This window comes from Paralichthys olivaceus, chromosome 13 (assembly GCF_024713975.1).
Source record: "Paralichthys olivaceus isolate ysfri-2021 chromosome 13, ASM2471397v2, whole genome shotgun sequence".
Taxonomy (NCBI): Eukaryota; Metazoa; Chordata; class Actinopteri; order Pleuronectiformes; family Paralichthyidae; genus Paralichthys; species Paralichthys olivaceus.
Genome location: NC_091105.1, coordinates 2,337,517 through 2,363,464, shown reverse-complemented (window position 1 = coordinate 2,363,464; position 25,948 = coordinate 2,337,517). Strand labels below are relative to the sequence as shown.

The 25,948-nt window shown below is 44.7% G+C and overlaps 1 protein-coding gene across 2 annotated transcripts; it reads right to left on the bottom strand.

Moving 5' to 3' along the window:
• Positions 1-146: 146 nt before the first annotated feature.
• rgl2 (ral guanine nucleotide dissociation stimulator-like 2) lies at positions 147-25,150 on the bottom strand. Of its 2 annotated transcripts, XM_069537370.1 has the most exons (20): positions 24,801-25,150; positions 22,891-23,066; positions 15,331-15,378; positions 14,571-14,654; positions 14,313-14,479; positions 13,777-13,833; positions 12,599-12,795; positions 11,283-11,392; positions 10,060-10,275; positions 9,010-9,113; positions 8,494-8,578; positions 6,423-6,482; positions 5,230-5,316; positions 5,097-5,129; positions 4,543-4,664; positions 4,357-4,443; positions 4,162-4,255; positions 3,542-3,766; positions 3,206-3,320; positions 147-2,682 (listed from the first exon to the last, which is right to left on the bottom strand). In XM_069537370.1, exons 2-20 carry the CDS (start codon positions 23,056-23,058, stop codon positions 2,501-2,503), a joined length of 2,241 nt encoding a protein of 746 aa, XP_069393471.1. In that variant the 5' UTR covers positions 23,059-23,066; positions 24,801-25,150; the 3' UTR covers positions 147-2,500. The 2 variants fall into 2 exon arrangements, with proteins under 2 accessions (XP_069393471.1, XP_069393473.1); XM_069537372.1 differs by lacking the exons at positions 22,891-23,066; positions 24,801-25,150 and adding an exon at positions 16,904-17,102.
• Positions 25,151-25,948: the final 798 nt, after the last annotated feature.

The window sequence follows — 25,948 nt, the reverse complement described above, 5'->3', positions numbered from 1 at the left end:
TCCTTTTCCAAGAGAAAAATAGAAATGTCATCAAATATGACATGTGTAGACAGTTTGAATTCTTTTCATGTGAAGCTCAGCAGCACCGAAAATACGTCTCTATTGAACCTGGAATATGTTGCAGCAAATCAGTCAAAGGCAATTAATTCATATAAAAGTAAATTTATTACCACAAAAATAGGACATCCTGTATGTAGTGCATAAATAGCTTTGATGTGAGACGACACAGCACCGGAGGGGACTGCGTGTCCTCCGCATGTTCTGCATACATTCTAATGCAAACATGGGAAAGGTGAGCACCCTTTTAGAGAAAGGCACAGAAAACAATCAGTAGCATAGCATTAACGCTAGCACACACATTATTACCCAGAATCCTCTCCCTGGTCCAGCCACGCTAGTGCCTCAGCCGATGTGCAACAGACGTCACCGGCACTGAGCAGGGAGCTCGACAACCAGAGGTCACGAGACTTGTGTCAAAAGATTGAGGTTGAGTGTTATAAACCTGCGCTGAGGTCGGTGCACAACATGAAAGCAGAGGTGAGGCTCTGTGCTGCACGTACACACATGTAAAGATGGATCCTGCTGAGCTGCTGGGAAACGCACGTGAATTAAATTAAACTGATGCTCTGTCAATAAGTTAAACCGGTGGTGGCGGTAATAATTTCATTTTCCTCATTGTCCTCAAGGGTTTTGGTTGAACAGTGAAGCAAAGTCGATAAGTTTGAAATGTTTTTTTTTTAAGCAGCAGGTAGATGTTTGGCCACTAAGGGGCAGAGATATACCAAAATAAGCAATGCATCATTTTATTGCCTTTAAATTTGGTTTGGCTCACAGCTGCCAACACTTACAACCGGCTGAAGAAGTGCTTTAGTCCAAATGATGAATGATTCTTTTAGCCCTTGTTTGGTCTCTTGCTTACTTCGTAACAGATCCAGATTTTGGCTTCACTTTTGGGGAGTTGTCGTGGCGGCCATCTTTATACAGAGTCTATGGTCGTGTCTGAAATCACCCAGTCATTCACTATTCCCTACTTCACTGTATAGAGAGCTAATCGGAAAAAAGAAATGATTTAACAACACTACTCTGCACATTTTATCTGCTGATGATGACGCACAACAACATCGGCTGGTGGAAAATATCACAGTAAATTCTCAACATTTATTTTACACTTAGTATTAATACTTAAAGGTAAAAAAAAAACATTGAATGATCATCTTTAAATGTAGAAATACATTTCTTTCTCTATGCTATGATGCTCTGCTTCTGTTTACATTTACACGACAGGTCGGGCTGTTGCTGCCTCCGTCGCCGCAAGTGCAATGCGTGATGGGATATATTGCTCGGTTAGCGCCCATCAAATGTGCGCTACTCTTCACGATGCATTGTGGGAAACGTCCAGTGTACAAAAGACATTCGGACACCACTACATAGTGATCAGTGAGTGATTTCAGACACAACCTGTGACTTCTGACAGAAGATCTCCGACTCTTGAGCTGCAGGATGTTTGACTCGTTCACTGTCTGTTTGCTCTACGTCTTACATTATAGAGTCTATAGTGTTCTGGTGTCTGTTGAAAAGCTTCGACCTTCACAATATGAAAAGTCAAATAATCAGTGATGTAGAAAAACAGGGATCAATGCTGCTTTAAGGTTTTAGCAGCTTAATCACTCGCTGTGTTGACTTGCCGACCAGTTTAAAGGCGAAGACAGATTCCTTGATGAATTAGTCTGTTGACAGTTTGGACATATCGAGCTTCTTGCCGGTGTAAACACAACGCCGACATCACACAGACGTACAAAATATATAAATATATACAAAACAAATATGTCTCCAATGACGACCTCCAGTGCTTTGCTACGAAGATGCATTAGCATCTGTTTCCATCCGTGCATCGTCCTATATGTTAACCAGAACCAGATCTGACAAGTTCTGTGTGTTAAGATTTCATTATAATTCCCCCCCCACAAATAAAACAGTCTTAAATCCTTCGATGGCCTCACGGGTGATCGCAGAAAGTCCGATTAAATCTTCCTCTAACGTTTGGACACATCACTCACAGCGGAGGCAGACAACAACAAGGGATTTCTTGGTGTTAATTAATATAGATCTTATTCATTGAGTTGGAATGAGCTTTAAAAAAAAAAAACAATGCACCAAGTGCAACCTGACTGGGAGTCCAGAGGCAGCACCAAGAGCACTCAGCGAGAGGCTTCCATCGCTCTTCCTCTGGATGTGAATCCGCAATGCATAATGTTTGGAGAAAAGAAAGACTGGAAAGACAGCAGCAGGCGGCTCTGGTGAACGCAGGAGCTTCTGAAATGTCTGATGTACTTGGTCTCTGTGCTTTGGTAGAAGAGGCTTCTGAGGAGCATGGGGTAAAGGCATGTGTAGCTTCTCGTTTTGCACGGGGAAGGCCACGTCATTGAGGGATCTCCCCCGTGTGTTCGTCGGGGGGGGGGGGGCGACAAGAGAAGAGGTCAAAGTTGACGAAGATCTAACGTCAAAACAGATTCCTGACCAGCCTCCTCCCCTTGGCCTTGATTCGAGGAAACGTGGCGCTCGTCTCTGTGCTGATCGGCTGCGAGCCAAGAGGAGTGTTCCCGCCTTTCCTCCTCAACAGGAAGTCAACGCTGGATGATGTCATGGCGTAGAAGACGTTTCCTGTAGCGGGGATGACCAGTTCTGCATCAAGAGATAAACACACACAATTCAATAGAGCTTCTCAATGGCCACGGCGCTGATACCATCAATACTCAGAAAGTGACAATGGAAGGTGGGTCCTGGTGGCAGAGACGTGTACTTTACTTGTTTCTTGTCATCCCTCTACTGTTACTGTCGTATTAAAAACACAAAATGTCTCCTGCTTCCACATCACACTGGTATTCGCTAAATTAGACCGTGAATTAGACACCAAGCAGAAAATCCATCTCGTATGTGCACGTCCTCAAAGGTGAGAACAATCTTCCGCAGCCAAAACGTCATCTGGGCCTAAAACACCGACAAGGAGCATCGATGTAGATGTGTCCTCTATCCTTGCATCTCACTTTGCAAGTCTTAGCCCGGACATCTTCTGGCTAGACCCAAAATATTGTCCCCAGGGGCTAATTCCTCGTCAGACAACAGCCGACGGGCTCCGAGATTGAGGGCTCAGTGTCTCGCTCCAAGGAAGACAGAGAAACGAGGGACCCTTGCTGTATATCTTTACCTTTTGCGTCAGGCAGGAGCTGGATCAGCTCGTACTTGGACGTCTGTTTGGGGTCCTGATTGTGCTTCTCTAAGGCGGAGCTGATCACAGTGGGGGTCTTGTCATTGCTCGTAACCTGATGGGGGAGGAGGGAGATAAACAACAGTGACTTTAGGACGGCTTGATTTGCACTAATGACATCCTGCGTCCACTTTATCCCGAAGGATCTGATGCTGATCACTATCATTACGGGATCCTCGCTGATAAGTGCAGCGTGTCACAGATAATTCGGGACGTACTGTGTTACGGTGTCATGGCTGCTGCTGTACATTAGAACCAAACACTTTGAGTTCCTACCAGAATGCTTTTGTAGAGGTTTCCATCCTGCAGGTCCATCCCGATCCTGATGATCCGCATGTCTGGCCCGGACCCTTGCGCTTTGTTGGGGGGGTTGTTGCCGCAGGAGGCCGAGCGGCGGTGGGATTTCGTGGGGGTAGATGGAGTCAGAGTGGCGGGGGTGGAGTCTGTGGTGGAAGGGGACGTGTCCACATCCAGACAGGACACAGATGGAGATCTCATATGCTGCAACAGAACAAAACTGGCATTGGTGACGATTGTTTCTGGAGACTAACGACCGGGCAGGATTGTTTTCTTACGTGTTGATTACACTGCTGCTCGCTTTCGATTTGTTTTCTGAGAGACTTCCCAAAGGTTTCTGAGTAAAATAGACGGAAGCAGCAGAGAAACAGATGAGCCTCAGCCTCCATGATTATCTGCATTTGGGCAATTAACTCTCTGTTTACCTTTCAAATTGTCTTCGTCCTACATCTCATGTTACACGAGATCTCATGTTACATGAGATGTAGAACCGACCTACACTGATCTCATACATGGCCTCTAGAATCCAATAATAACGACTGAGAACCTAACTCTCAGAGACCAAAGCAGAAAGAGTGAGATCAGTAACGACATGTTACCTTTGTGAGTTTTGATAGCAGGTTGTTGACGGGCGAGGGGAAGTCAAAGAGGCTGTCGCTGTCGCCCGCCAGACTCGTCCGCGAGGTGCTCAGGCTGCCGACACCAGGAAATTCACAAACAGTCAAATTAAGGTTGAAAATAATGATTGTTCGTTGTGTGTGTGTGTGAGAGAGAGAGAGAGAGCAGGTTCTTACTCTGAACACTGTGTGATGATGACTGTCGGAGTGAGGCCGCGTGGGCTCGGCTCGCTGGGCGCTTCAATTTCATTGGACAGTCTGTAACTGATAGAGATCATCGGAATTAACAGAATATATTAATTTCAGTGAGAGTAAAGAATGAATGCCTTCCACATGGTTTGTAATCGGCATCTGAACCTTTACCTCTCCTCCTCGGTCAGTGTGGGAACACTGTGATACCACAGCATGAAGGACTCGTCCGAGCTGAAAACACAGTTTTTGCAGGAAGACTGCAGGAGACGGATTTGAGCCAAAACCTCAAATTCCTGCAAAAACAAAGAGTTGTATCACCACAAAGTTTAAAAAAAAAAAAAACCACACACCCACACGTTCACTGGTGTAGTATAACTGTGCAGCTTCTTTCACTTCACAGCACCTTCCACTTAATCATTTCCTCCCTCAGATACTCTGTTACCTCGGCTCGCTCTGATATGCTCTCACTGTGAAACCATCCCCTCCTGTATCTGCTCTTAGCGTGGCTCCTATTTTCTCAGGGTCACAGGGTTTTGATCAGGGGGGGGGGGGGCTTCTATTCTTACCGTCAGACTCTTTTAACACCGCAAAGCTTTTTTTGCTGCTTCACTTGTTGAAAGCATCAGCTTAGTTTAGGGACTGTTAATTTTAAGAGCATGGAAATAGATAATGTATTAAACTTCTAACCTTTATCTTTCAGAGCAAAAACGTACTGCAATACTCACCCTTCTCCTTTTGTCAAAGTTGATGTAGCCATTCTGCGGAGGAAGTGACAGAATTTAAGTTGGATTGTAAAAGACAGAGCAGCTTCCAGATTTGTGACCCCGTTTCGCCTCGTTAGAGACGAGAGGAACTTACGTCGAGCCTGTCTTTGACGGCGGTGTCCAGCATGGTGAGGTCTGTGAGGAAGATGCCCAGGTAGGGCACGGTGCCCTGGGCGGTGGACTGTGGTAGAACAACAACAAAGAAAAGGTTTTGTTAGTTCCCCAGAGTCTTCTGTCCGCGTCGTAAAGAGTTTGACAGCGAGGGATTTCAGAGCAGCTCCTGCAGCTATTTTCAAACTGAGGCGCACACACACACACACACACACACAGCTGGCAGCTCTGTGTTCCACTCGGTTGCTGCATGCTGGTCGATCCCTCTCACAACCCTCCATCAAACCAGTGATCCCGCCGCGCTCAGCACAAGTGACATCAGTATCGATGTTTGAATTTTGTAGGAAAACACTATTTTCAAGCAGTTTTAGGATGTAATCCATTATTAATCCTGCAGCAAAGCAATGCAGCTTTTTATTAACGTGCGTTTAACCAGAGCCCAGATAAGTAAATCAGCTGGACGGGTTTTATCGGCCGTTATCGTCCTGTCACAGATGTGTATGAGGTCCAATATGTGCTGATATGAAAACTTTTTTACTCCATCGGCGTCAGTCCAAAAAATATCAGCGTCATACTACAACTTTGCACAGCAGAACGAGTACTACACACAATAAGACTCACGTCCGCTGCTTTATGAGCTATAAAAATACAGATAATTTCTATAAAGACATTATACCGTATCTTTGTCCCCTAACTTTTACAGGCTCTTACATCATTTCCAAATATTCCAAAGTCTCCCACAAAGGCCTGTGGGGGGTGAACTATCCCTCAGGCTGAAATGTTTGGTATTCAAACCAAACACGAGCCGTTCTCTTCATGGAAATTGATCTTTTTTATGTGTCTGAAGATCTGAGGTTTTGCCTCGGTGACAAACACTGGAGTCATTTAAAGATGCTCCTCTGTGACACAATCTGAAATATCTGGCTGATGAAAACGATCTGACACCGCGCTCAGAATAATTCACAAATGTTAAACTGTGCGGCCACACGGAGCCTTTCGAGAGACGTTTGTCATCAGAAGTGTTTACACCTGAGCGCTGACCTGCACAACAACAGTCTGTGCTTTTCAAGTGGTTGTTGAGTAAGTTAATTATCTGTAACCCTGTGACCTTCCACAAACAAGGCGGCCTCCCCGGAAGCTGAGCCTGGATTGTTTTTTAATTTCCTCTCTGCTTACCTTATTAAGATGTCTGTTGTTCAGCCTGCTGTCAATGTTGGCAAACTTTGACGTTCCCTCCTGCAAAACAAAAGCCAGAGAACATCTGCAGGTCAAAGTTCATTCATCACTTAGAAAACAGCAGTTTAAATCATATCACAACAATATCCATCCAATCCAGATTTAATTTACACAAATAATGTGGCAATGGTTCTTAATCTATCAAATCCTTACGACAAAGAAATGCATAACTGAGCTTTGGTATTTTACAGTTTTACCATAAACTTTATTCTAAATATAACTAAAAATCAAATACAACCAAATATATAGAACTTGTATTAGAAAATAAAGATGTTTTTTCATAAAATAAAACCTAAGTGCACATTGTTCATTATTTAAATAAAAGTTTCCAAATCAGTGAAAATCACCAAACATAAAAGCTAATACCAATATGTCAATGAAAGAAATAAAACAATTCAGTTAGGCCCAGTTTCTCTGAGCATGAATAATTTTCTGATTAATTTTTATAGCATTAATAACGGTGCTTCAACACCGCTCAGTCTGCAGATCTGTCACGGCAACTTGACATTAGCCGAGAAGACAGTCTATCATAACCACGCTATAATAAAGTGTTATTACACTGTCAAGCGCTCCGGTGACGGAGCGGTGAATCATTTCTTTTCCCCTAACTTTTATTAGAACCGTTCATCTTGCACCCTGTCTGCTCGTCACTCATTTTAACACAAGCCCCGAGATGAAGGGAAGCGAGTGGTTGTGCAGGAAAAAGGGCAACAGAAGGCGATGGTGTTTCTCCGGCATCAGAGACGAGAGGGACGCTTTGGAAATGAAAGCATCTGTTTGGTTGAATTCCTTTGGGGGCATCGTATGTGTAGAAATCACAGCTAATGCAAAGGTATTGATGCTCGCGCGGCACCATTCCACAGCAAATCAAAACACAGCTAATCCCCCCCCCACCACCCCAACTCACTGACAGTGTAAACTAAATATAATGCACTTCTTCAGACGGGCTCATCACACTGAAGGGAACGTGTTGACAGAATAAGGGCATTTCTACTCAACCAGATTAAACTGGTTTCCGGTCTTTAAAGAAAGTCTTAAACCTCCAACAGTGAAAGTTGTTTTCAGAGGATGAAGCCTGACAGTGTGTGAAGTTAATGAACGTCTCACGCTGCCGCTTCAAATCATGAGCCGCTCGTCACCGGGATGTTAGATGTTAGTCGATGAGTTTGTGTTTCCGTACTGAAGTTTGAGGCTCGACGGCTGTAACCTAGAAGTGTTGGACCCGGTAACGGACTGTATCCAAAGATGGACGACATGACGTCTCCCCCTGAAGTGAAGCTGAAACATCTCCTGCTGGTGGCTGTTTGCAAACGTAGAGCCCCGCCTGCTTCGTGTTAGCAAATAGGGCATGAACCAAACTAAAAAATATGATCATTTCTCTTCCAAGTTTGGGTTTAATTATTTACTTGATAGCAGAATTTTAGAAAATAGAGGAAGATGGTGAACATCCCTTTGTACGTTTGAAGGTCTTCTAGAAGAATTTAGGTTAAGCAGGTGTTAGCAGGTGTTAGCAGGTGTTAGCAATCACCAGTGGATGTTAGCGTCATCGATAGTTTTGTCCTTGTGATCAATGAACCAGGCCGAACCCGATGGTACGCCGAGGCTAAAGGTAAATCTGACGGACTACCACCAGATGATGTTAGCGGACGTTAGGGACGTGTCTTCAGTTGCGTGAAACGGGGACGAAATGTCACGATCGACAACTGAGACTAATTGGTCGACAGGACCTCGATGCCACGGCTCCGTCTCCCCATCGTCTCCCGCTCAAGATGGTGGCCAGCGTGTCCAGGATGTTCTGGCTTCTGTTCGGTACAGTCGGAGGAAGTAGAGCTATGTCGTCCATTTTTATTTACAGCCTTAACTGAGAAACCTTCAGGCCAACAGTTATTTTCATCATGAACCAACACAAGTGGTTAAATTAAAGTAAAGTAAACGTGATACCGGTCAGAACCCCGATGTCCTTTTTACCTCTGTACCTAAAAGTGTACAGACTATATTTCCGACAACCCACCTCCTTCAGGAGCTCTCGACTCTGGGAGTAGTTGTCCTTCTCTGAGAATATTTCTGACAGTTCCTCGTATCTCCTCACCGCCTCCCTGTAAAAGGACAAAGTTTATTTACAGCCAGCGCACATTCATGTAAAAGTGCAAAACGTGTCTCCTTTGGCTTAATGTTGTGAAGAGACAGGTTCTCATTTACGTTAAAGGAAAGAAACATTTACGTCTTTATGAGATTGAAATTTGTTTGGTCAAAGTGTCCTGAGTTTCCTTTTACGATGTTATAACATGTTTTGCACTTTGGAACATTTCAGCCATTTCCCACCTGCATCTCGACAATAACATAAAAAAGAATATAACTGTATATCTGTGACATCACCAGTCTTTACACAAAGTGTCCCTTATGGACGTCTTTCTCAAGAGACACTCATTTTATGCTGCTTTGAAACAAAACTATTTTATGTCCGTATGACAATAAACCCTTGGATCTCTGTTCCCCTGTAAAAAGCGAGAGTAGTTCAGTCACGGACCTGTCGGTGTCCTGCCACGTCTTCCTCAGCCGGTGGATGGGGTTACTCTGCAGAGCGGACACGATGGCGTACAGCGAGGAGAAGTTCTTTCTGGCTCGGCACTCCTGTTGAATACACACACACACAGATGAATACCCACAATGTAAGTGAGAACACCTGTGGGGTTGAGTTCTGCCGAGTATTAAATTACAGCCTCGGCCTCATGAGCTGAATAATGTATACCGCTAAAAGAGCTTTTCTTCCAAAAGAAACCCGGGGACGTTCTTGGCGCTTTGGCAGCACACCAGTGATATCTGGCTTCGCCCAAGAGGATACCGAATCTGTGTGAGCGAGTGTTTATGTGCATGTGATGACAAACACAGCTCCATAAAGGAATTAGCGGCTGAAGCTGTGTTCACAGAGAGAAAGGAATAAAAACCACTCGAGTGACTCAAGCATCTGAGGACGGGAGCATAACCTGTCACTGCTGCAAACCGCTCAGTATTTTAAAAGAAGCTGATTATCGTGCACAGGAACCAAAACACTCGGTTAATCCACGGTTCCTCTCGTACAAAGCTGTCGTTTCTTAAGCAGATTTGCATTTTTGCTGTTCGCCTCCAGGTCAGATGGTTTTGACTCAGCACATTACCGGTATGTACCAATCACGCAGGGTACATTTTCCTTAAGGCCTATGAGACGGTGCGTGCACATCCGATTTCTCGTTTTATCTTCAAAAATCAAAACTGCCAGATGCGCTCATGTGCAGCAGAGAAGCATGAATCAAAACTTCATTAATTTGTTTTGCTTTCAGCTCTTTATTTGAGTGAAATCACAAGTACAGTCGCAGCAGAAGCCGAGCAGGCTGTGACTTTGTGAGGCTGTGTGCACAGTCAGAGACCCGGGAAGAGGATTATGGTTCGGGGATTAAATGGGTTTATTGTAGGAAAATGCACAGTGGAGCGTTTTGGAAGAGTTGCAACCCCGACTGACGCTGTGTTTCATTCCCACACTGTACAAATGTATGTTTATGGCATCGCTTCTGTGACCTTGTGGGGTTTTTGTTCCACTCACCTCTGCCACGCTGATCCATTTCTCCAGCAGCCGCGCTCTCTGCTGGCTGCGCAGCATCGTCGGACAAAGGCAGGATGCTAAAACCGCATTGGCCAACTTGTTGAACTGACGCACCGTGGCCCGGACGGACCAACAGACGCCTTCCCTCCCCTTCTTATCCCTCTGCGACCACAGTGAGCCGAGGCAGTGGTACGGCACCAGACGGACAAACAGCTCCTGGGAAGTGACAGCATATTCACATATATAAAACAATTTTCCCCAAAAAAAAATCCCTGAATGAAGAATGTGAAGTTTCCTGTGCCGTCACGCTGCATAAACGTCCCGTTGACGGAGGTTTAGTTTCAGCAGGTGGCACCTTTCTGTTCTTTTTCATGATTCTAAACCAGTTAAACCAGCCGACGGCGTGAAGTGATAAAACGAGATGATAGAAAAGGGGAGGTTGAGATTATATCAGAACTGATCTACATATTTCCTGCAGCTGAATATTGAGGCCCTGACACAGTCGATACCTGCACATAGAAGCACCTGTGTTCTGTGTGTCTGGTTGGAAATGTGAAAAACCTCAAACCTCAGCTCATTTCAAAGATCAGCATGTTCTTATCCAGGAGATTTTCATTAATCCTCTCATTTGCTCTTGTTTGTATAGACGCAGCTCTCGCTTCACCTGCCTGGACAAACAGAGTAAAGTACAGCTCGGGCCAAAACGCAGCAGCCAGACTTTTCACTATCTGCTAAAAGAGCTTATTACTCCTCACTGGCTTTCAAGTACACTTCAGATCTTTCGACATCACGCGAGGTCGTCAGTGACGGCCTTGAGGAGATCAGACTGCTTCTCCTCTTTTACAGACACAATTTTACAGGTTTGCTTTCTCCCTGTTTCGATCTTAAATCAATTTTTTGTCTTGTTTTAACTCTTTTCTTTTAGTTTTTCTGTATCTGTGCTCTAAAACTGTTGGATCGTCAAATAGCTTTAAACTGCTTGCCTTCACTTTTTAACTTGTAAAGCATCTTGTAACTCTGGTTTGAAAGGTGCTATATAAATTAAGTTTATCTTAAATGCAGGTGCAGGCGCTTGGATGCAAACACATTGTATTCTGTATCTTGTCAGAATAAACCGAATCATAAAAAAAAGATAAAATATTACTTATTGAATTGTACAAAATTTACCATCAATTCTCAATATTTTTGCTTCGTGTCGTGTTCAGGCTGAAACGTGAACTGACCGTCTCCGTCTTGGTGAGCTGCTCGGCGATGAGCGGTGCAGGAAATCCCAGGATGCTGGTGGGTTCAAACTTGGAGGCGTCAGGAGGAGGGCCGGTGACACCTCTCTGATCTGCAAAACAGTTGAACACAGATTCTAAAGTACGTCTGGATTTAAGTTTGCAGGTTGTAAGAATCTTTTCTCCCTGTGGACAAAAAATCTCCTCCTTCTTCCTGTAGCTCCTCCCTCCCTTACCTTCTGCTTCCTGAGGCTCCACCTACAGAATCTATACAGGAAGTAAGCTCACCTGACACCCCCCCCCCCCCCCCCCCCCCCCCCCCAACAGAGGCCTGCAGGCCTGACACACGGTGGAGGCCTCACCCCTCAGAGTTTGCCCATGAAGAATGTGAGTTTGCCTTGTTTGATTGTCGGTTAGCAAACAGATTAGATGTTCAAGATGAATTTCATTTTACTTTAGTCAAATGTAAAATATTTGAATATAGTATATAGTTCTGGTTTCACCTGTCTGTTGTTTGAAAGATTACACAAAAACCAAATGAAAAAGATTTCCATGAAGTTGTGGTGTTGCAGGAAAAACAAATGAATCTCGATGAATAAAATTATCATATTGAGGGAACTGGTATCTTCATTTTCTCTGCTCCCCCCAACTGGTGGAGGCAGATGGCCGCCCACATTGAGTCTGGTTCTCGAGGTTTCTTCCGGTTAATGAGGGAGTTTTTTCTCCCCAGTCACCAAAGTGCTGCTCATTGAAGGAACTGTTGGGTATCTCTTTAATTTTAAAGGTCATAATTATTTGTAATTTGCTGCAGGTTGATAGGGAGACAGAGAGTCTGTCCTTGGCAAAGGTATGCTCTCTAATAAGTTTATAATTTACATTGTTTGACATCATATTGTATATTTCTCTCCCTTTTTTTTTTTTTAGAAATCATTGTAAAATAATAAATTGGAAACCCTGAAGTCCAAGCATTGATTGTTCCTGAAGAGACAACAGCACTCATAGTGACTCAAACGTCCTGTGGGTGCAGCAGTTTCATTTTTCGACTTAATGACGATGACGATCATCATTATGAGTAATTGTCTGTGGGGAGGATGTCTGTGTTTGACGAGATAAGAGAAAACCTTTGACCTGGTGTTGGTGCTGTTAGAAAGCAGTTGGTTCGTCCTCTGGAGACCATTTGATAAACAAGTGGACTGAACATGAACCCCCAGTTTTTGATTTCATAGCAGATAAAGTGTGAGAACAAGTATATTTCTGCATGTAACCCTCATCCATCCAGGCCTTAATGTTGTCATTCCAATCCCGGTTAAATTACAGACCTCTGTGGGTGTCGGGGAGCAGGGCTTTCTCGCTGAGCTCCTCTGCGATCCTGAGGAGGCGAGCGCGGAGGTCGGCCGCAGAGGAGGAGTCCTGAGGGAGCAGGGGAGCCAGACGCAGCAGACGAGAGGGCTCCTTCAAACTCTTAAAGTCTTCAGGAAACTCGGTCAGCCATGTTCTGAACACAGTGCACACCGCTCTGAGAGGACGGAGGGACAAACACGAAAGGTGAGTTAAAATGTTAAATAAATACCGTTTTGTTTCAGCCTGGACCTGCACAAAGGTTTGACTTCTAAAGACAGAAAAATCTTAAATGGGGGCGATAATCAAATCAGTAAATCAATTCTTGATTTTGATGGAGGGAGGTGGAAGCTGCACCGGTGGAAGCAAAAAAAAAACAAGCTGGTGCAAATGGGAATCGATTGAATATATTGATATTTTTCCCAGACGTCTAAAAAGTTGCCAAGAAATCACATTGTCAAGGGGCTTAGACAAGAAAAGCAGCTTAGAGATGGGTCCATAATTCAAGAGGAAGCGAAGGATCAAGATTGTTTTCTTCTAGCAAAGGATGACAGAGCGCCTGCTTAAACAATAAAAAACCGTCTTCGTATTCACATCACAAAGTCGGCCTGGAATAAAGTGCAGCATCTGCACACGAGGAATTATATTAATGAGATAATATCTGATAATGGAAAGAGTCTGACCGAGCAAATTGAACTAAATGATGTGATCGGTCGAACTTGTCGACAACACTGGGGTTTAAGTACATCTACTCCTTCTTCTTCTTCTCTTCATAACAAGTCTGATCACTTGCTAACCTCCACATTTGACTCTATAAATAAAGTCAGACGATGTGTAGAGAGCAGCAGGAAGTGTTGAAAGTTTTAAATGCAACCTTAGTCTATCTCTCCCGCCTGGCCTTTGAATTTTGAAATGTGACATAGACGTGACATTGATCTGTTTAGATTATTTATCGCTCTGAAAACATTTTCATCACAATCTGAAATAATACAAAAAATGAAAGCTGCCTTTTTAAATAATAACATTTCAGCCAAACCAGGAGCAGGAAGCACAACAGACTTTAGAGGATGCAGTCGTGTCTCTCACAGATCCAAACTTAATACACACAAACTCTCTAAAAGCTCCGCTTTGATTTTAAATAGCATTTTGAAAAGCTCACTTGTTGAAAGACTGTCTCATGTGGCTCCTCTCGCCGTCCCCTGGTGGATTCTCCAATCTGTGAGCAAAAAAGAAAAAGTTGGAGCGGCAAAAACACAAAACCTTCAAAGTATCATTCAGCTTCAAATATGTGCTCCTGCTGCGTCGGGTCATAAATATTTTCTACTGCTTTGCCATAAATGTATTTATGGCTTGTTTTTCCAAAGATGCTTTTTAGCAAAGGTGGCGCCCTAATGTTCTCTGAGCGTGTTGCCAGGAAGTTAAGTGCTCGAAACTGATTCTCTTTTGTGCTGCGTCTTTTAGAAAACTTTCCAAACAGGTGTTTCATACAAATAACTTATAGCTTCCACAGGCAGCTTCTTTTTCTGGCTTGGTCGTGTTGCTGAGAAAAACTTAAATGACCACACAGACGCTTCCTGCAATGTGAAGTGTCTAAATCCAACGACGCCCCAACCGTCGCCGGTGTTGAAAAACAAAATCCCCCTTACGAGACGAAAACCACAAACACTGTGCCGCGAAGGAGAAACCCTTCGTTACCTGTCAGTGAGGACGTCCAGCACTCTCTCCGTGGAGGTGAAGGAGCGATAGGTGGAGAGGAAGATGGTGATGAAGGACGAGTCTCCCATGGAGAAGGAGCGGAGGAGGTGGAGCACCAGCTTCTCCTCTGTTCCTGCTTTCACACACTGGGAGCGAGACACCGGTGACTGGAGGAAGGAAAAAGAGAAGGAAGTTGGCGTTTGTGGTCGTGTGAGGATCTTTCCGTCGGAACGATCCGTCACAGACTGCAGGTCTCACCATTGGACCGGTGGGGCCTCCGTGCTGCTGTTTGACCACCACGGTGTAGATCACTCCATCCTCCTCTTCCTCTATCACAGTGGACTGCAGAGAGAGGCCACTGTTAGTTTGGGCACAACGAGTTTGTAATGGTCTGGTTTCTTGTCCTCTGTTTATTCTCTGGAGCTTTGTCAGAATTATTCCTCGTCATTAGTGAGTCCTCCTCAAACCCTAACAGTCAGTGGTGCAGTGTGAAGTTAAAAAACTGTGCTCATCCCACCTGGTTTATCTGCAGTGAAGATTTTAGACGAAGTTTTTCCATAAAAGGAAACTGTATTTGCTTTATTGCAAAGTGTGTGGTTTATTAATAACTTCAAACATTGCATGTTGGCTATTTCAGCATCTGTTGAAATAAAAAATAATCAAATCGAGGTTTGACCCGGTCATCGACCACTGCTCTAGTTTATCAGAGGATAACACATGCCCCGCCCCCACTGACTGCGACAGAGCGCTGTTTATTCAAGTTTTATTATTATTTAAAGTATCGTGAGTCTAAATTGCTTCAGATGTTTATGTAATTAGCAGATAAATTGTTAATTTTGTTTTAATTAAAACAATGATCGAAGTGCAACATGTTCTAGTAGCGACACCTGGTATCGTGCGTGCTTTTTCCTCACACGCTGCACGGAACTCATACGATCCAGTTTTAGCCCAGAGGAAAGTCCCCGACACAGTTAACCCTGTTTTATACCGGTGCAATGTGCAGCTGAGTCACACTCACCAGATCGAGAGGACAGTACCAGGTCGTCTTCATCGGTGAGGGCTCTGCCTGAGGAAGAGACGCGGACAAACATTACAAACTTCAAAAGTACATAGTCCACTTAATAAGAGAGCAAATTAATCCTGTCCCTCCCTCCTCGACACTTCAATCCGGAGTCTCACAGTAAGAAGCTGAATAAAAACAACTGATGGAACTTTGCATTTTTGATTTTGCTAAAATTTCAGTAAAACAATAATTTCAATTAAATTTCAATTCAAATTCAGAACATGGGACAATATGGAGAATATTCTAAAACATTTACTACTTGTTCTACATATTCCACTTATTGTAGAGTTCCTATTTAATATCTACTTGTGGCTTTTGTCAGAAATGTGAAAGAGTAAAAGATGCAAGTGTTCATCCGCAGGTTGGATAACTCTGCAGCAGTGTTGGGGAGTTTCTGACCCCACGTCCGTTCAGCATTGATGTAAACACATTAAACACCCCGGTCACCTGCCCACATAGTGGTGTTCAACCAGAAACAGCGACTCACGCTCGCAGCCTCAAAATAAGTTTTTTATCAGTGACGCACACACAGATACAGTATCAGTCCACTTAATATTCCTGATGTCAACAGATTAAGATCCTGCACTTGTCCGAAACCACATCCTTCCAAGCTTCGTGGAAATCCTTCCATTGTTTTTGTGTAATATTTCTTAGCAAGGAACAAACACAGCGGACAGGAGGGAAAGCAACAACAAAACATCACGATCCATGTTCTGGCGTCTGAGGTTAGCTCGAACAGTAAAGTTGCTGTCGACAGAATCCGAGGAAGACGTTTGTTTTCATTCCTGTGCCGTAAATTATTGTGGGTGGGGGCGGCCATTTTTTGTTTACATCCAGATCGCCGGTTTCTGCATTGAACTACAAACAACGATCAACATCACTTTACACTTTGCCCGACACTGACGCCATTTAGCCGTGACTTTTTTTTTTCCATGATTAATAATGCAGGAGCCAAACACGGCGGAGTGGAGTCATCCCGAGAGTCTGGTGAAATCTCTCTCACTCGTTGTGAGTCAACGGGTTCGAGCTGCAAAAACACATGAGCAACACCTTGGGAACACACACAGACACACACACACTGGAAACCCAACAACAAACTAATGATCTGCCTTCCATTCATTTTGCATGCACTGACTTGTGAGCTCTCTCATATGCAAATAGAAGGTCGCAGTGTGAGCCATGAGAACAAAGTGAGCAGTGGCCGCTGCGGCCGCTGTGGCCTGAGGTCTGCTATTCTCTCCCTGTCCAACCTGTGCTGTAATTAGCTGTAATAAGCACATGTTAGCCTCTATTAGCCTCTTTCAAATTACCCCGACTCGGCTTGATCGAAGGTCAACCCCAAGCAGTCGCTCCTCGCATTCACAAAGGATCCTGCTCTGAATAGGATACAGCCTGTGCTGTGCATCAAACCTGTTGAACTAGCTGCCTGTGCAAACTCTGCTGTTTCTTTGTGCCGGCAATTTTATCTTTCCCATAAAATAACCTCACACACTCGTGCAAAAAAACAAAAATGGTTCACATGAGTTACCTTTCCCTCTGCAGGTCCAGACAGGTAGCTATCCCTGAGCTTCCTGGAAATCTTCAGGATGAAGGTAGAAATAGGATTTTCACTTTCTCCATTTTCTCTCATTTGTCGTTCTCTCCTTTGTTTTCGTTCTTTCTCAACTTCTCTTCTTTCTCTCACTTTCCGGGATCTGTACGTTTACGTCTCTAACGTCTGCCTCTTCACACTTTATGGTTCTGAGTCAGAAAGACACACCTGAGGCAGGAGCTAAGTCCGGCCCCCCCGAGCCTGCATCACCTTGGCACACCCATTACACACACACACGCACACACACACACACACACAAACACACACACACACACACACACACACACACACACACACACAGATAGGGATAGGGATGTTGATAGGACAACACTCCTTTGGGAGTCTTTTTTTTTCCCAGTAACACACACAGCCCTAAAGTCTGCACTTTGAAATCTTCATTGAAATACAAAAATAAAAGAAGTCATCGGTAGACGCATGCATGAGCTATTCTCTTGCCTGCACACACACATACACACACACACACACATATATACACACACTGACAGACAAAGCCCTGCAGCTATTTCCAGAACAATACCCCTTCTCTTTCAGTCTCCCCTCTCCGCTCTCCTGCTCTCATTGGCCGGGTGGATGACCTTCCCATGCAGATAAACCAGTTTGGTTGAGTATCCTGTTTAAAGTGACACTAAGCGAAGCGACAGTTAGCTGAGAAGAACTCAGGTAGAAGCTGGACAGACTCCTTCATATTTGTATATATTTTGATTCAGTCGCCTGGCTGCGGTGTTTAAGCTGCAAGATTCTTGTCATTTTATAACTAGAAGTAATGATTGTTCAGTCAGCCTGTGTTTGTTTAAGAGGCAGTGACATCAGAGCGAAGACCTGTTGACTATTTGAAGACGTGTGTGGAGAATAGTTTGCTGACAAACAACCCCCGGCTGTAAAAACGAAGTGTAAAGCAGTATTTAAAGTATTTTTAGCCACTCCAGGGCAGTTGAACAGGCTGTAAACACAATATTTATCATCAGCACCTTATTTTAATTGTTGTGCAAACATCTCACCATGTTTTATTAAACTGTCGAGCTCGTTTCACACGCATCACCTACTGGAAGAAAATGACTGGGATTAAAAATTAAAAACATGACAACCTAAAAATCCATCGGACTTGTAGTTGGCTGGGTTTATAACCTATACTGCAGCCAGGCACCAGGGGGTGATAAAGATGCGAGGTCCATCTTTATATCCAGCCTGTGTTCAGGACCTTGTGGGAGTCACATTTGTCGCATAACCTCCAGGAGTTTCCCTCGATCGCCGGACAAAATTCACGAATAACTTTTTTGCCATCTCAGATTAAAGTTGGAAAGTTGGATCGCTCACCTCTACAATAAATGAGAGTTATTTAATCATCTCACTGATCCCTATCCAGACTCTCAGTACTGCACTGATCCTGTGGGCCGGTCACACACAGAGGAAACTAGCCCTTTGCTCTGTTTTCCTTATTCCAGAGAGCAGAGCTGGTTTATTAGGACTCCTGAGATAAAAGCCCATTTAGTGGAGCGTCAATTGACTTTTCCTTGTGAAAACCAGACTGGATCTGGGTCACAGAAACAACCGGCCTCCTCTGTGCAGGCATTTTTCAAAGCACATGTAATTTGGAGTTCAGCCGCCTCAGAGGCTGCTGGATAAGGATCATGATTATAGGCCACAAGCGGCGGTTTGAACCACGTTATTATTCATAAAACAGGACTCTGTGGCTCTTATTTGTGGAGCTCATGTGATTTTCTTCTCCCAAAACCACTGTTGGTTTTGTTTATGTACTTTGCGAGCTCTTCTCTCGGGGCCCTGAGCTCTCTCCGTTTTCTTAAAGGTTCCCCCACCCACCCCACAAGCAGGAAGTACATAATAAGCGGAGACAAACACAGGAAGCAGGACATGCTGTCGTGTTGCGAAGTTATTTTTCTTCCCCTCTCCTTCCATCACAAGTGGAGGCTGAGTCAACCTCTCCACCTGAACCACGACGTCAGTTATAGAAGGGCACCAGAAGAGCCGGCAGGAAGCTGGGTCTCCATTTTGAACCCCACCCCCCCCCGCTCTCAGAAAACAACCTGTTCCAACCCTTTTTTTCTTTTTCCTTAAATAAATCCATGTGGTCATGTTTCCGCTGTGCCAAAAAGCTTCGACTGAACAAATACACACCACGGCGCCCTTATTTACAACCCTGTCTGTGCACCAAACAACGGGTCATAAATACATCTTCTGAAGCTTTATTTAAAGATAACCATTGTGGGGTTTTTTTTTTTTTTTTCAGTGGTTCACAACCACGACCCCTTCCTTCCTATCTTTCTCTCTGCTCCTCTTCTCAAGCTTTCATCTATGCATCCCTCGGTGCCCGTTATCAGCTCGCTTTCAAGTAAATCTCTGTGGCATTCAGGTCAAAGCGGCTCTATTCCCCTTAAAGGAGAAGAAATCCTCCCTTGGATGCGATTACTCTTAGATATCATCAGTCTACGATGTTCTGCATGTTTATAGGGAATAGTTGACTTTGCAATGTGCAAACTCCAACTTAACCTTAACTCCCCTGGTTCTACATTCACAGCGGTGAAGTGGGTATAGTCGCTAAGCAGTCAGCCAGAGTGAGGGCAATCAAGAAAAGACACATACATTTGAGTCGGTTGAGGATGTCAGTTGAAAACATGGACATTAATATGCAGCGAGAACAGCCTCCACTCCTCCGAGAGGGTTTTCCACCAGATGCTGGAACATGGCTGCAGGGATTTGCTCCCGCTCACCCTCGGCATCGTTAGCGAGGTCAGCCACCGATGCTGGGTGATGGCAATCATCAGCAGGCTCCGTGTGAAATGCTCATTAGATCATCGCATAGCTCCAGAAACCTGCTCCCCCGACCATCACCGTTGGTGGATCTGTGTCCGTAAATTTCTGCAACTGACAATCTGACATTTGCGTTCACACAAACAGCCGCTCTGAAAGAATATACACTTAAGATTTCTGCAGCGCAAGTCTGCATGCAGCTAATGTGAAAATAGAAAAGTGACAAAATCATTCCTGGCTCCGCTCTGTTATTCAGAACGATGCCATTAAGTCATTTACTTCATGGAAATACGTTCTGTAGTTTTTTTGCATAATTCTGCTGACAAATCAACCGAATAATAAACAAAGTGACGGGACAGCAGCAGGTCGCAACGATGCATCCTCCCCTCTCTGTATTCAGATGAGCCATAAACACAGTTAACTTCCAGTGTCGTCACACAGCAGAACCTGACACTCGTGGTTGGCGTCCCACTTCATCCCAAAGGAGCTGAGTCAGGTCAGTCACCAAACTAGGAAAACTATTTCTTTATGGACCGGACTTCTAACTCAACACTGTCATGATAAAAAGAAAAAAGCTTGAACTGCTGCCGGAAAGTTGCAAGAAGCCTTTCCACGAAGATTTACCTTAATCCGCCCAAATGATTAAAAACAGCCACATTCATGTATTCATGTCTCTACCGCTGCCGTTAAATGGAACATGAGGTAATATTTGTGTCGCAGGAAGTGAAACAGACAACCTGGCAGTTTAATTCACACCGACTAAGAGACGGACGACAAGAACTAACGTGGCCTTATTATCCATGTTGTGATTGTCGGGTTTCCTTTTCACGTTCAGGAAAGAAAGAAACATGAAAAAGTAAAGAAATCAATGAGCTCAATCATTTTCTAACCCCCCCCCCCCCCTACACATACTGACCTACTTTCAACTTGCATGTTGTGAATACACTGAAGGAACCTTTTTCATAACAGCTGGTCCGCTCACTGGGCCTCACCTGATCTATTGAACTGACATCAACATTGCTTTTCTAACTCTCTAGGGTGAATGTATCGCTCTATATCTGTCCGGTCACCGCTCTGGAGTGAAGTCCCTCCACCGAACAAGCGAACAACAACGTTGTTATTCAACAGGCATTTTTGAAAACCTGAACCAGAAAACACACTTTGTTTCCTCCATCATAAACCTTCATTGTTCACTTGAGCCGAGTGACTTCATGCATCCTCGCATCCACGTTCGCCTCATTAAAGAAAGAGCGAGCGGTCGTATTGGATTCCACTTGACAGAGCGTCCTCGGAGACGGGCCGAGATACTGGATACTGTTTACAGGGGAGAGCAGGTGTGCGCTGCATCGACCAGCTTAACCACCACATGGATTATTAACTGCGAGGTCCTGCAGCCGCCATGTGACCTGACCACGGAGGAAGTCCGCTCATTCTAAGGGAGCTGGTGCAACTTCTTTTTTTAGACTGAGAGGAGTTTCTTGCGGCCTGGTGTTAAGTAAAAAAAAAAAAAAAAAGAAAAGGTGCAGGTCATGTGTGACTGGGGCAGGAGAGTCAGTCAGCAGATTGTCATGACTCAGTGGAAATGCAGCTATTAGGGGAGCCTGGTGTTTTTATATCACGTTCAAGAAAGAAGAAGTGAATCTTGTCCTCAGCTGGAGAAAATGCTGCTGCAAGAAAAACTTCACATAAACGCCCCAGCTCTTTGTGAAGCGTATAAAAAAAAAAAAAAAAGGATCTGATAAGGCTCAACAAACTTCGCTATCAAGTCACTAAACATTAACAGAGGTGAAGGATCGTGGGAAATTCACCTGCACCATGAACCTTCCAACTTCCTGTTTTAGTTAAACTGTAGTTCAGGGGAGGGTCAGGCTGAATTGCTGAACACCTGCATCATCACACTGACCAATGACGGCTGCTTGTCTTGAGTCTGGTGTCTGATGTCAGATTGTAGTGATGATGATGCTAATCGCAGCTGATTTTCCCAGGTTCCCAAAAGTCCCTTTTTTCAACGTGACTGAAACCAGAGTCCAAATATTATTTCAGCCTTTTTTGTCCGAACCTGCAGTCGACACTCTAGGTCGTCAGTAACGGTTCTAAATGGTGTGACCTCAAAATGCTTGAGGTGGTTTTGCAAACTCACCATATGCAGATGCACCACAATTCCTCCCTCGTATTAAACTGAGCCGTGCACCAAACACAACTGTATGTGTTATGTGTGTTTAGTGTTTTTTTTTTTTTTTCATATCAGTAATCTGCTCTGCGCTGGTTTGGGACAACCTGACATATTGGAGCCTTTTAACTTGTCTGGTTCTTGCAGCTCTGCAGCGACAACTCGTCTCCTTCGCAAATTCTCTGTTTGAAAGAGGTTTCAGCTTCTCGGCTGTGAGCTCGCTCACCACAAAACTTGCCTGCAGACGAATCATTTGAACTTGCAAATCATCCAGTTTATCACTTTTTCGAGCTTGTGATGACGCTCGACACTGGCCTTTGTCATCACTGTGAGTGAGTCACGGGCAAACTAGGAACACTGGAACAAATAATCTTCTTCCATTATCTAGTTTTTCTCTCTTTTCAAATATCAGCGATGACGAATACCTGCAGCGTGTCGGCGTTCACGATGACATGTTGGGCTACTATTTTGCTGCAATGAGAATTTCTTTTGGTTTTGCATCTTTTTACCGCAATCAGATCATTCCCATGAGAATGGTGGAATTTATTCAGTTCATTGAAAACATCAGTGTTTGTGGTGGAGTAGCAGGAAACAGAAACACCATTTCCATCTCTCTGTCTTTCTGAATGAGACGATCTCTATTCCCTCTGGGTTTTGTGAAAACCAATCGACCAGAGATTCTGCTTATTAAACAAAGTGGCAGCTGAACGCAGCTCGTAGGTTTTCATGGAGGACGTCTGCTCTAAATTCTGTGAGCTGCGAAGGCCGGGGGAGCCTCGACAAATGAAACGTTCTCCCAATTCCCTGTGCAGCTCCATCACATCGCCGCACAGATGATCAGTATCCAAACAATACTATTACTAACCGCCAATGCAGGAAAAAGCTGATCCCTCTCTCCTCCACCTCATCTGTTCTCACGCCAAAGAAAATAGAGATGGAGGCGTTTAATTGAGGGAAAAACACTCACTTGTGAAGTTTCCAGTTCATCGCTGCCTCCTCCTCCTCCTCCTCTCCCTGATTGGTGGCTCGGGGTGCCACGGTCAGGCGGTAAGGGCCGGTAGCCAATGAGAGGCACTTCGCTCGAATCCACGCCCGGCAGGTCATAACCACCTGTTCGCAGGTTACGAGGGAGCATGGTGCCGGCTGCCACAGACAGGAAGAGCAGAGGAAAGAGTAAGTGTCTCTTCAGCAGCTGGTCGGGCAAAACCACTTTGAGTGTTTGGGTGGAAACAAGAGCAACGTTTAAAAGCTTGAGGCCGAAGTGACACATTATTTATAAATCATTATTTTTGGATGCTAATGCTGGAGTCCAGACATTATTGATAATGTGGAAAAGAGCCATGGAAAGAAACATGCACTGCCTAAATGGACACGTTTTTAAATTGACATGTGTCGATTAAAACAAGGGAAGACTGAAACATTCACGATTCGATTACAATATATGGCACAGGGTTACAATAACTAGAACACTACTGTAATTATCAATTCTTTTCAACATGAATTAACCTCACAATTATTATTCTTGATTGATTACTTACAACATACAAAAACAGTTTCAAGTGCCCACCTGTCCTACACAGTACCTACAAAAAAAATAAATGTGAAAAGCATAAAATATTCTTATTCAAGAAGTTTAGAACAATGAATATATATTTCCCGATGATGTGACTAAAGGATGTATCTCCATTAATGTTGTTGTCTTAAAAATGTCAGCTATTCTTCTGAGCCTGATAAAAATCAGACTTGGACAAAATGTGTCACACAACTTTTATTTTAACAGTAACAACACAACTTTTATGGTGTTTCTTAAATGAAAGGAAGACACTACAATGAGTTAACCGGGGAGGTTTGTTTAACATGTTCATTGTGCCCCACAGCAGGTCAGGATTTGCATGCACCCCTCCTCCTCCTCCTCCTCCTCCTCCTTCCATTTCCCTTTCCCCCCTTTGGCATTTGCGCTGCCATGAAGATAGACATCTTGTAAACAGTGAAGAGGAAGAGAGGTGTAGGAGGGAGAGTGATGGAGCGGTTGATACAGTCTGAATGTTAACTCTCACACTCCCCTGCAGCTCTACAATGAAACCCGTTTGGCTCTGAGAGAAAAAATGTGCAGAACGTTTTTTTCCGGTGTTTAAACTGGCACAGAATCAATCAAGCAGCCTGCTAACACTTCAATCTGAGGGAGAGTGACCTGGACCCCCGTCTGCTCTCACAGGATGAGACAGAGCTGCAGATATAAAACGCCTCAGGTGTGATGGTGTGTGGAAATGTGCCGGCACTCCCAACTTTCCACTTGTGCTCTGGTCTCGGCCTCCTGGAGCTCCCGAAGCTCCCTGAAGCTCCCGGAGCGTTAGCCTGACATCCACTTTCTCTTTCATAATCACAGGTTTGCACTTGAGCTCATTGTGCTCCTGCTTGAGGATGAGAGAGGAGACGGGAACATGCAGCTCTGCAGAGGAAAACAAGTCATACACACTGTGCAGTCTATTCCAGGACCAACGGCTGATGCAGAGGTCTGAAAGGCTTCTATTCAGAGGCACTGACCAAAGCAAACAGCCCACATTTGACTGAGGTGTGTACACACACACACACACACACACAGCTGTAACTAGGTTACAGTAAGTCACACCCCATGCTCCTCTTTCTGCAGAATCCATGCAGCCATAGGGAGGTGCTACAGTCATGATAGCATGTCACAGTGGATGAGATTAAAGCCTGGAGGGCTGTAAAAGTTTGTGCGCACTCTCCCACACTCCCTCTATAACACAGATGCTGTGACGGATGCTGACATGTGACGACGCCGAGGCCTCGGAAATGAACGAAATAAGCGACACTGAACCGACGAGAGGAAGATAAATGACGGAAGCTGGAACTCACTGGTGGTGAAGTGTCATTCGCAGGATTGTGTCGTTTCCAGCTGAGGAGAGCGCGGATCGTGCAGCGCCGCCGGGCGCACAGGCTGGATCCGTGGCTCAGCTGTGGAGAGTCGCACCCATCTGTGCCACCGTCACCCAACGACGACGAGGGAGTCTCCTCTCCCCCACCCTCTACCTCTCTGTGTCCCCCCCCCACCCCCTATCAGTATCCCCCACGCCTCTCGTGTGTCCAGCCTTCAGCAGCTGATAGCGCACTTTGCTCTGACTCTCTCTCTCCCTCTCCTCTCCTCTCCTCTCCTCTCCCCTCTCTCTCTCTCTCTCTCTCCCTCCCTCTCTCTCTCCCTCTCTCTCACTGTGACGTTGCAGTTCCTGTATGTTGTGCAGCTCCACTCTTTGGCAACAGCTCCGTCTCTCTGGGTGGTACCTACCCGCTGCGAGGAGGCTGAGCACCAGACCAGGCCCCCGGCGCACCGCAGCACCAGGGGAGGGGGAAGGTGGGGGGGAGACTGGCACACTTTTACGCACGAGCGGCGGTCTGTCTGTCTGTAACCCTGCAGTGTAGTTTACAACATCTGTAAAACATCCAACCTAATCCAGAGTGAAACCTGTTGCTCAAAGTGAAGCTTGTAGACAGAACACATTCAAATTCCAATCTGACTTTAACTTTATATCCATTTAAAACCTTTGAGTTATAGCTTAATATATATATTTCTGCCATCATGCAAAAACCCTTTCCTGTAGACACATGGTTTGTGGATGTGGCATTTAAACTTTTAGATATTAATTGAAATCCTGAACTTAAGCCCCCCAGTGTCACCATATCCAAGGCTTAATCCTGAACTACTCTGATTCTAATCCTAGTTTTTACTCCTAAACTTAATCTCCAGTTATGTCAACAGCACTTTAGGGATTTGCAACCCGGATGTCCCTCAGGTCAAACACATAGACTGGTCAAACTTAAAACTGCATTTCCCAGAATGCAACTCATAACCATGACAAGCAAGACGTGTAATGTCAAGCTTCTTGTTTTTAAAATGCAACCTGAGAAAACCTTGATGAAACAATGAGTTGTTTCTCAATTGGGGAAATCTACACGAGAAGACGTTACACAAGTGTTTTCACAAGCTGCGCTTTTTCTACATTTCATCA

Excerpts from the sequence above, each read along its gene's own strand:
- rgl2 (XM_069537370.1), bottom strand. The coding sequence starts at position 23,058 with ATGCTCCCTCGTAACCTGCGAACAGGTGGTTATGACCTGCCGGGCGTG. Across the intron at positions 12,796-13,776 it reads ATGAGACAGTCTTTCAACAA|AGCGGTGTGCACTGTGTTCA; the intron begins GTGAGCTTTTCA and ends CCGTCCTCTCAG. Across the intron at positions 8,579-9,009 it reads ACGTGGCAGGACACCGACAG|GGAGGCGGTGAGGAGATACG; the intron begins GTCCGTGACTGA and ends GTCCTTTTACAG.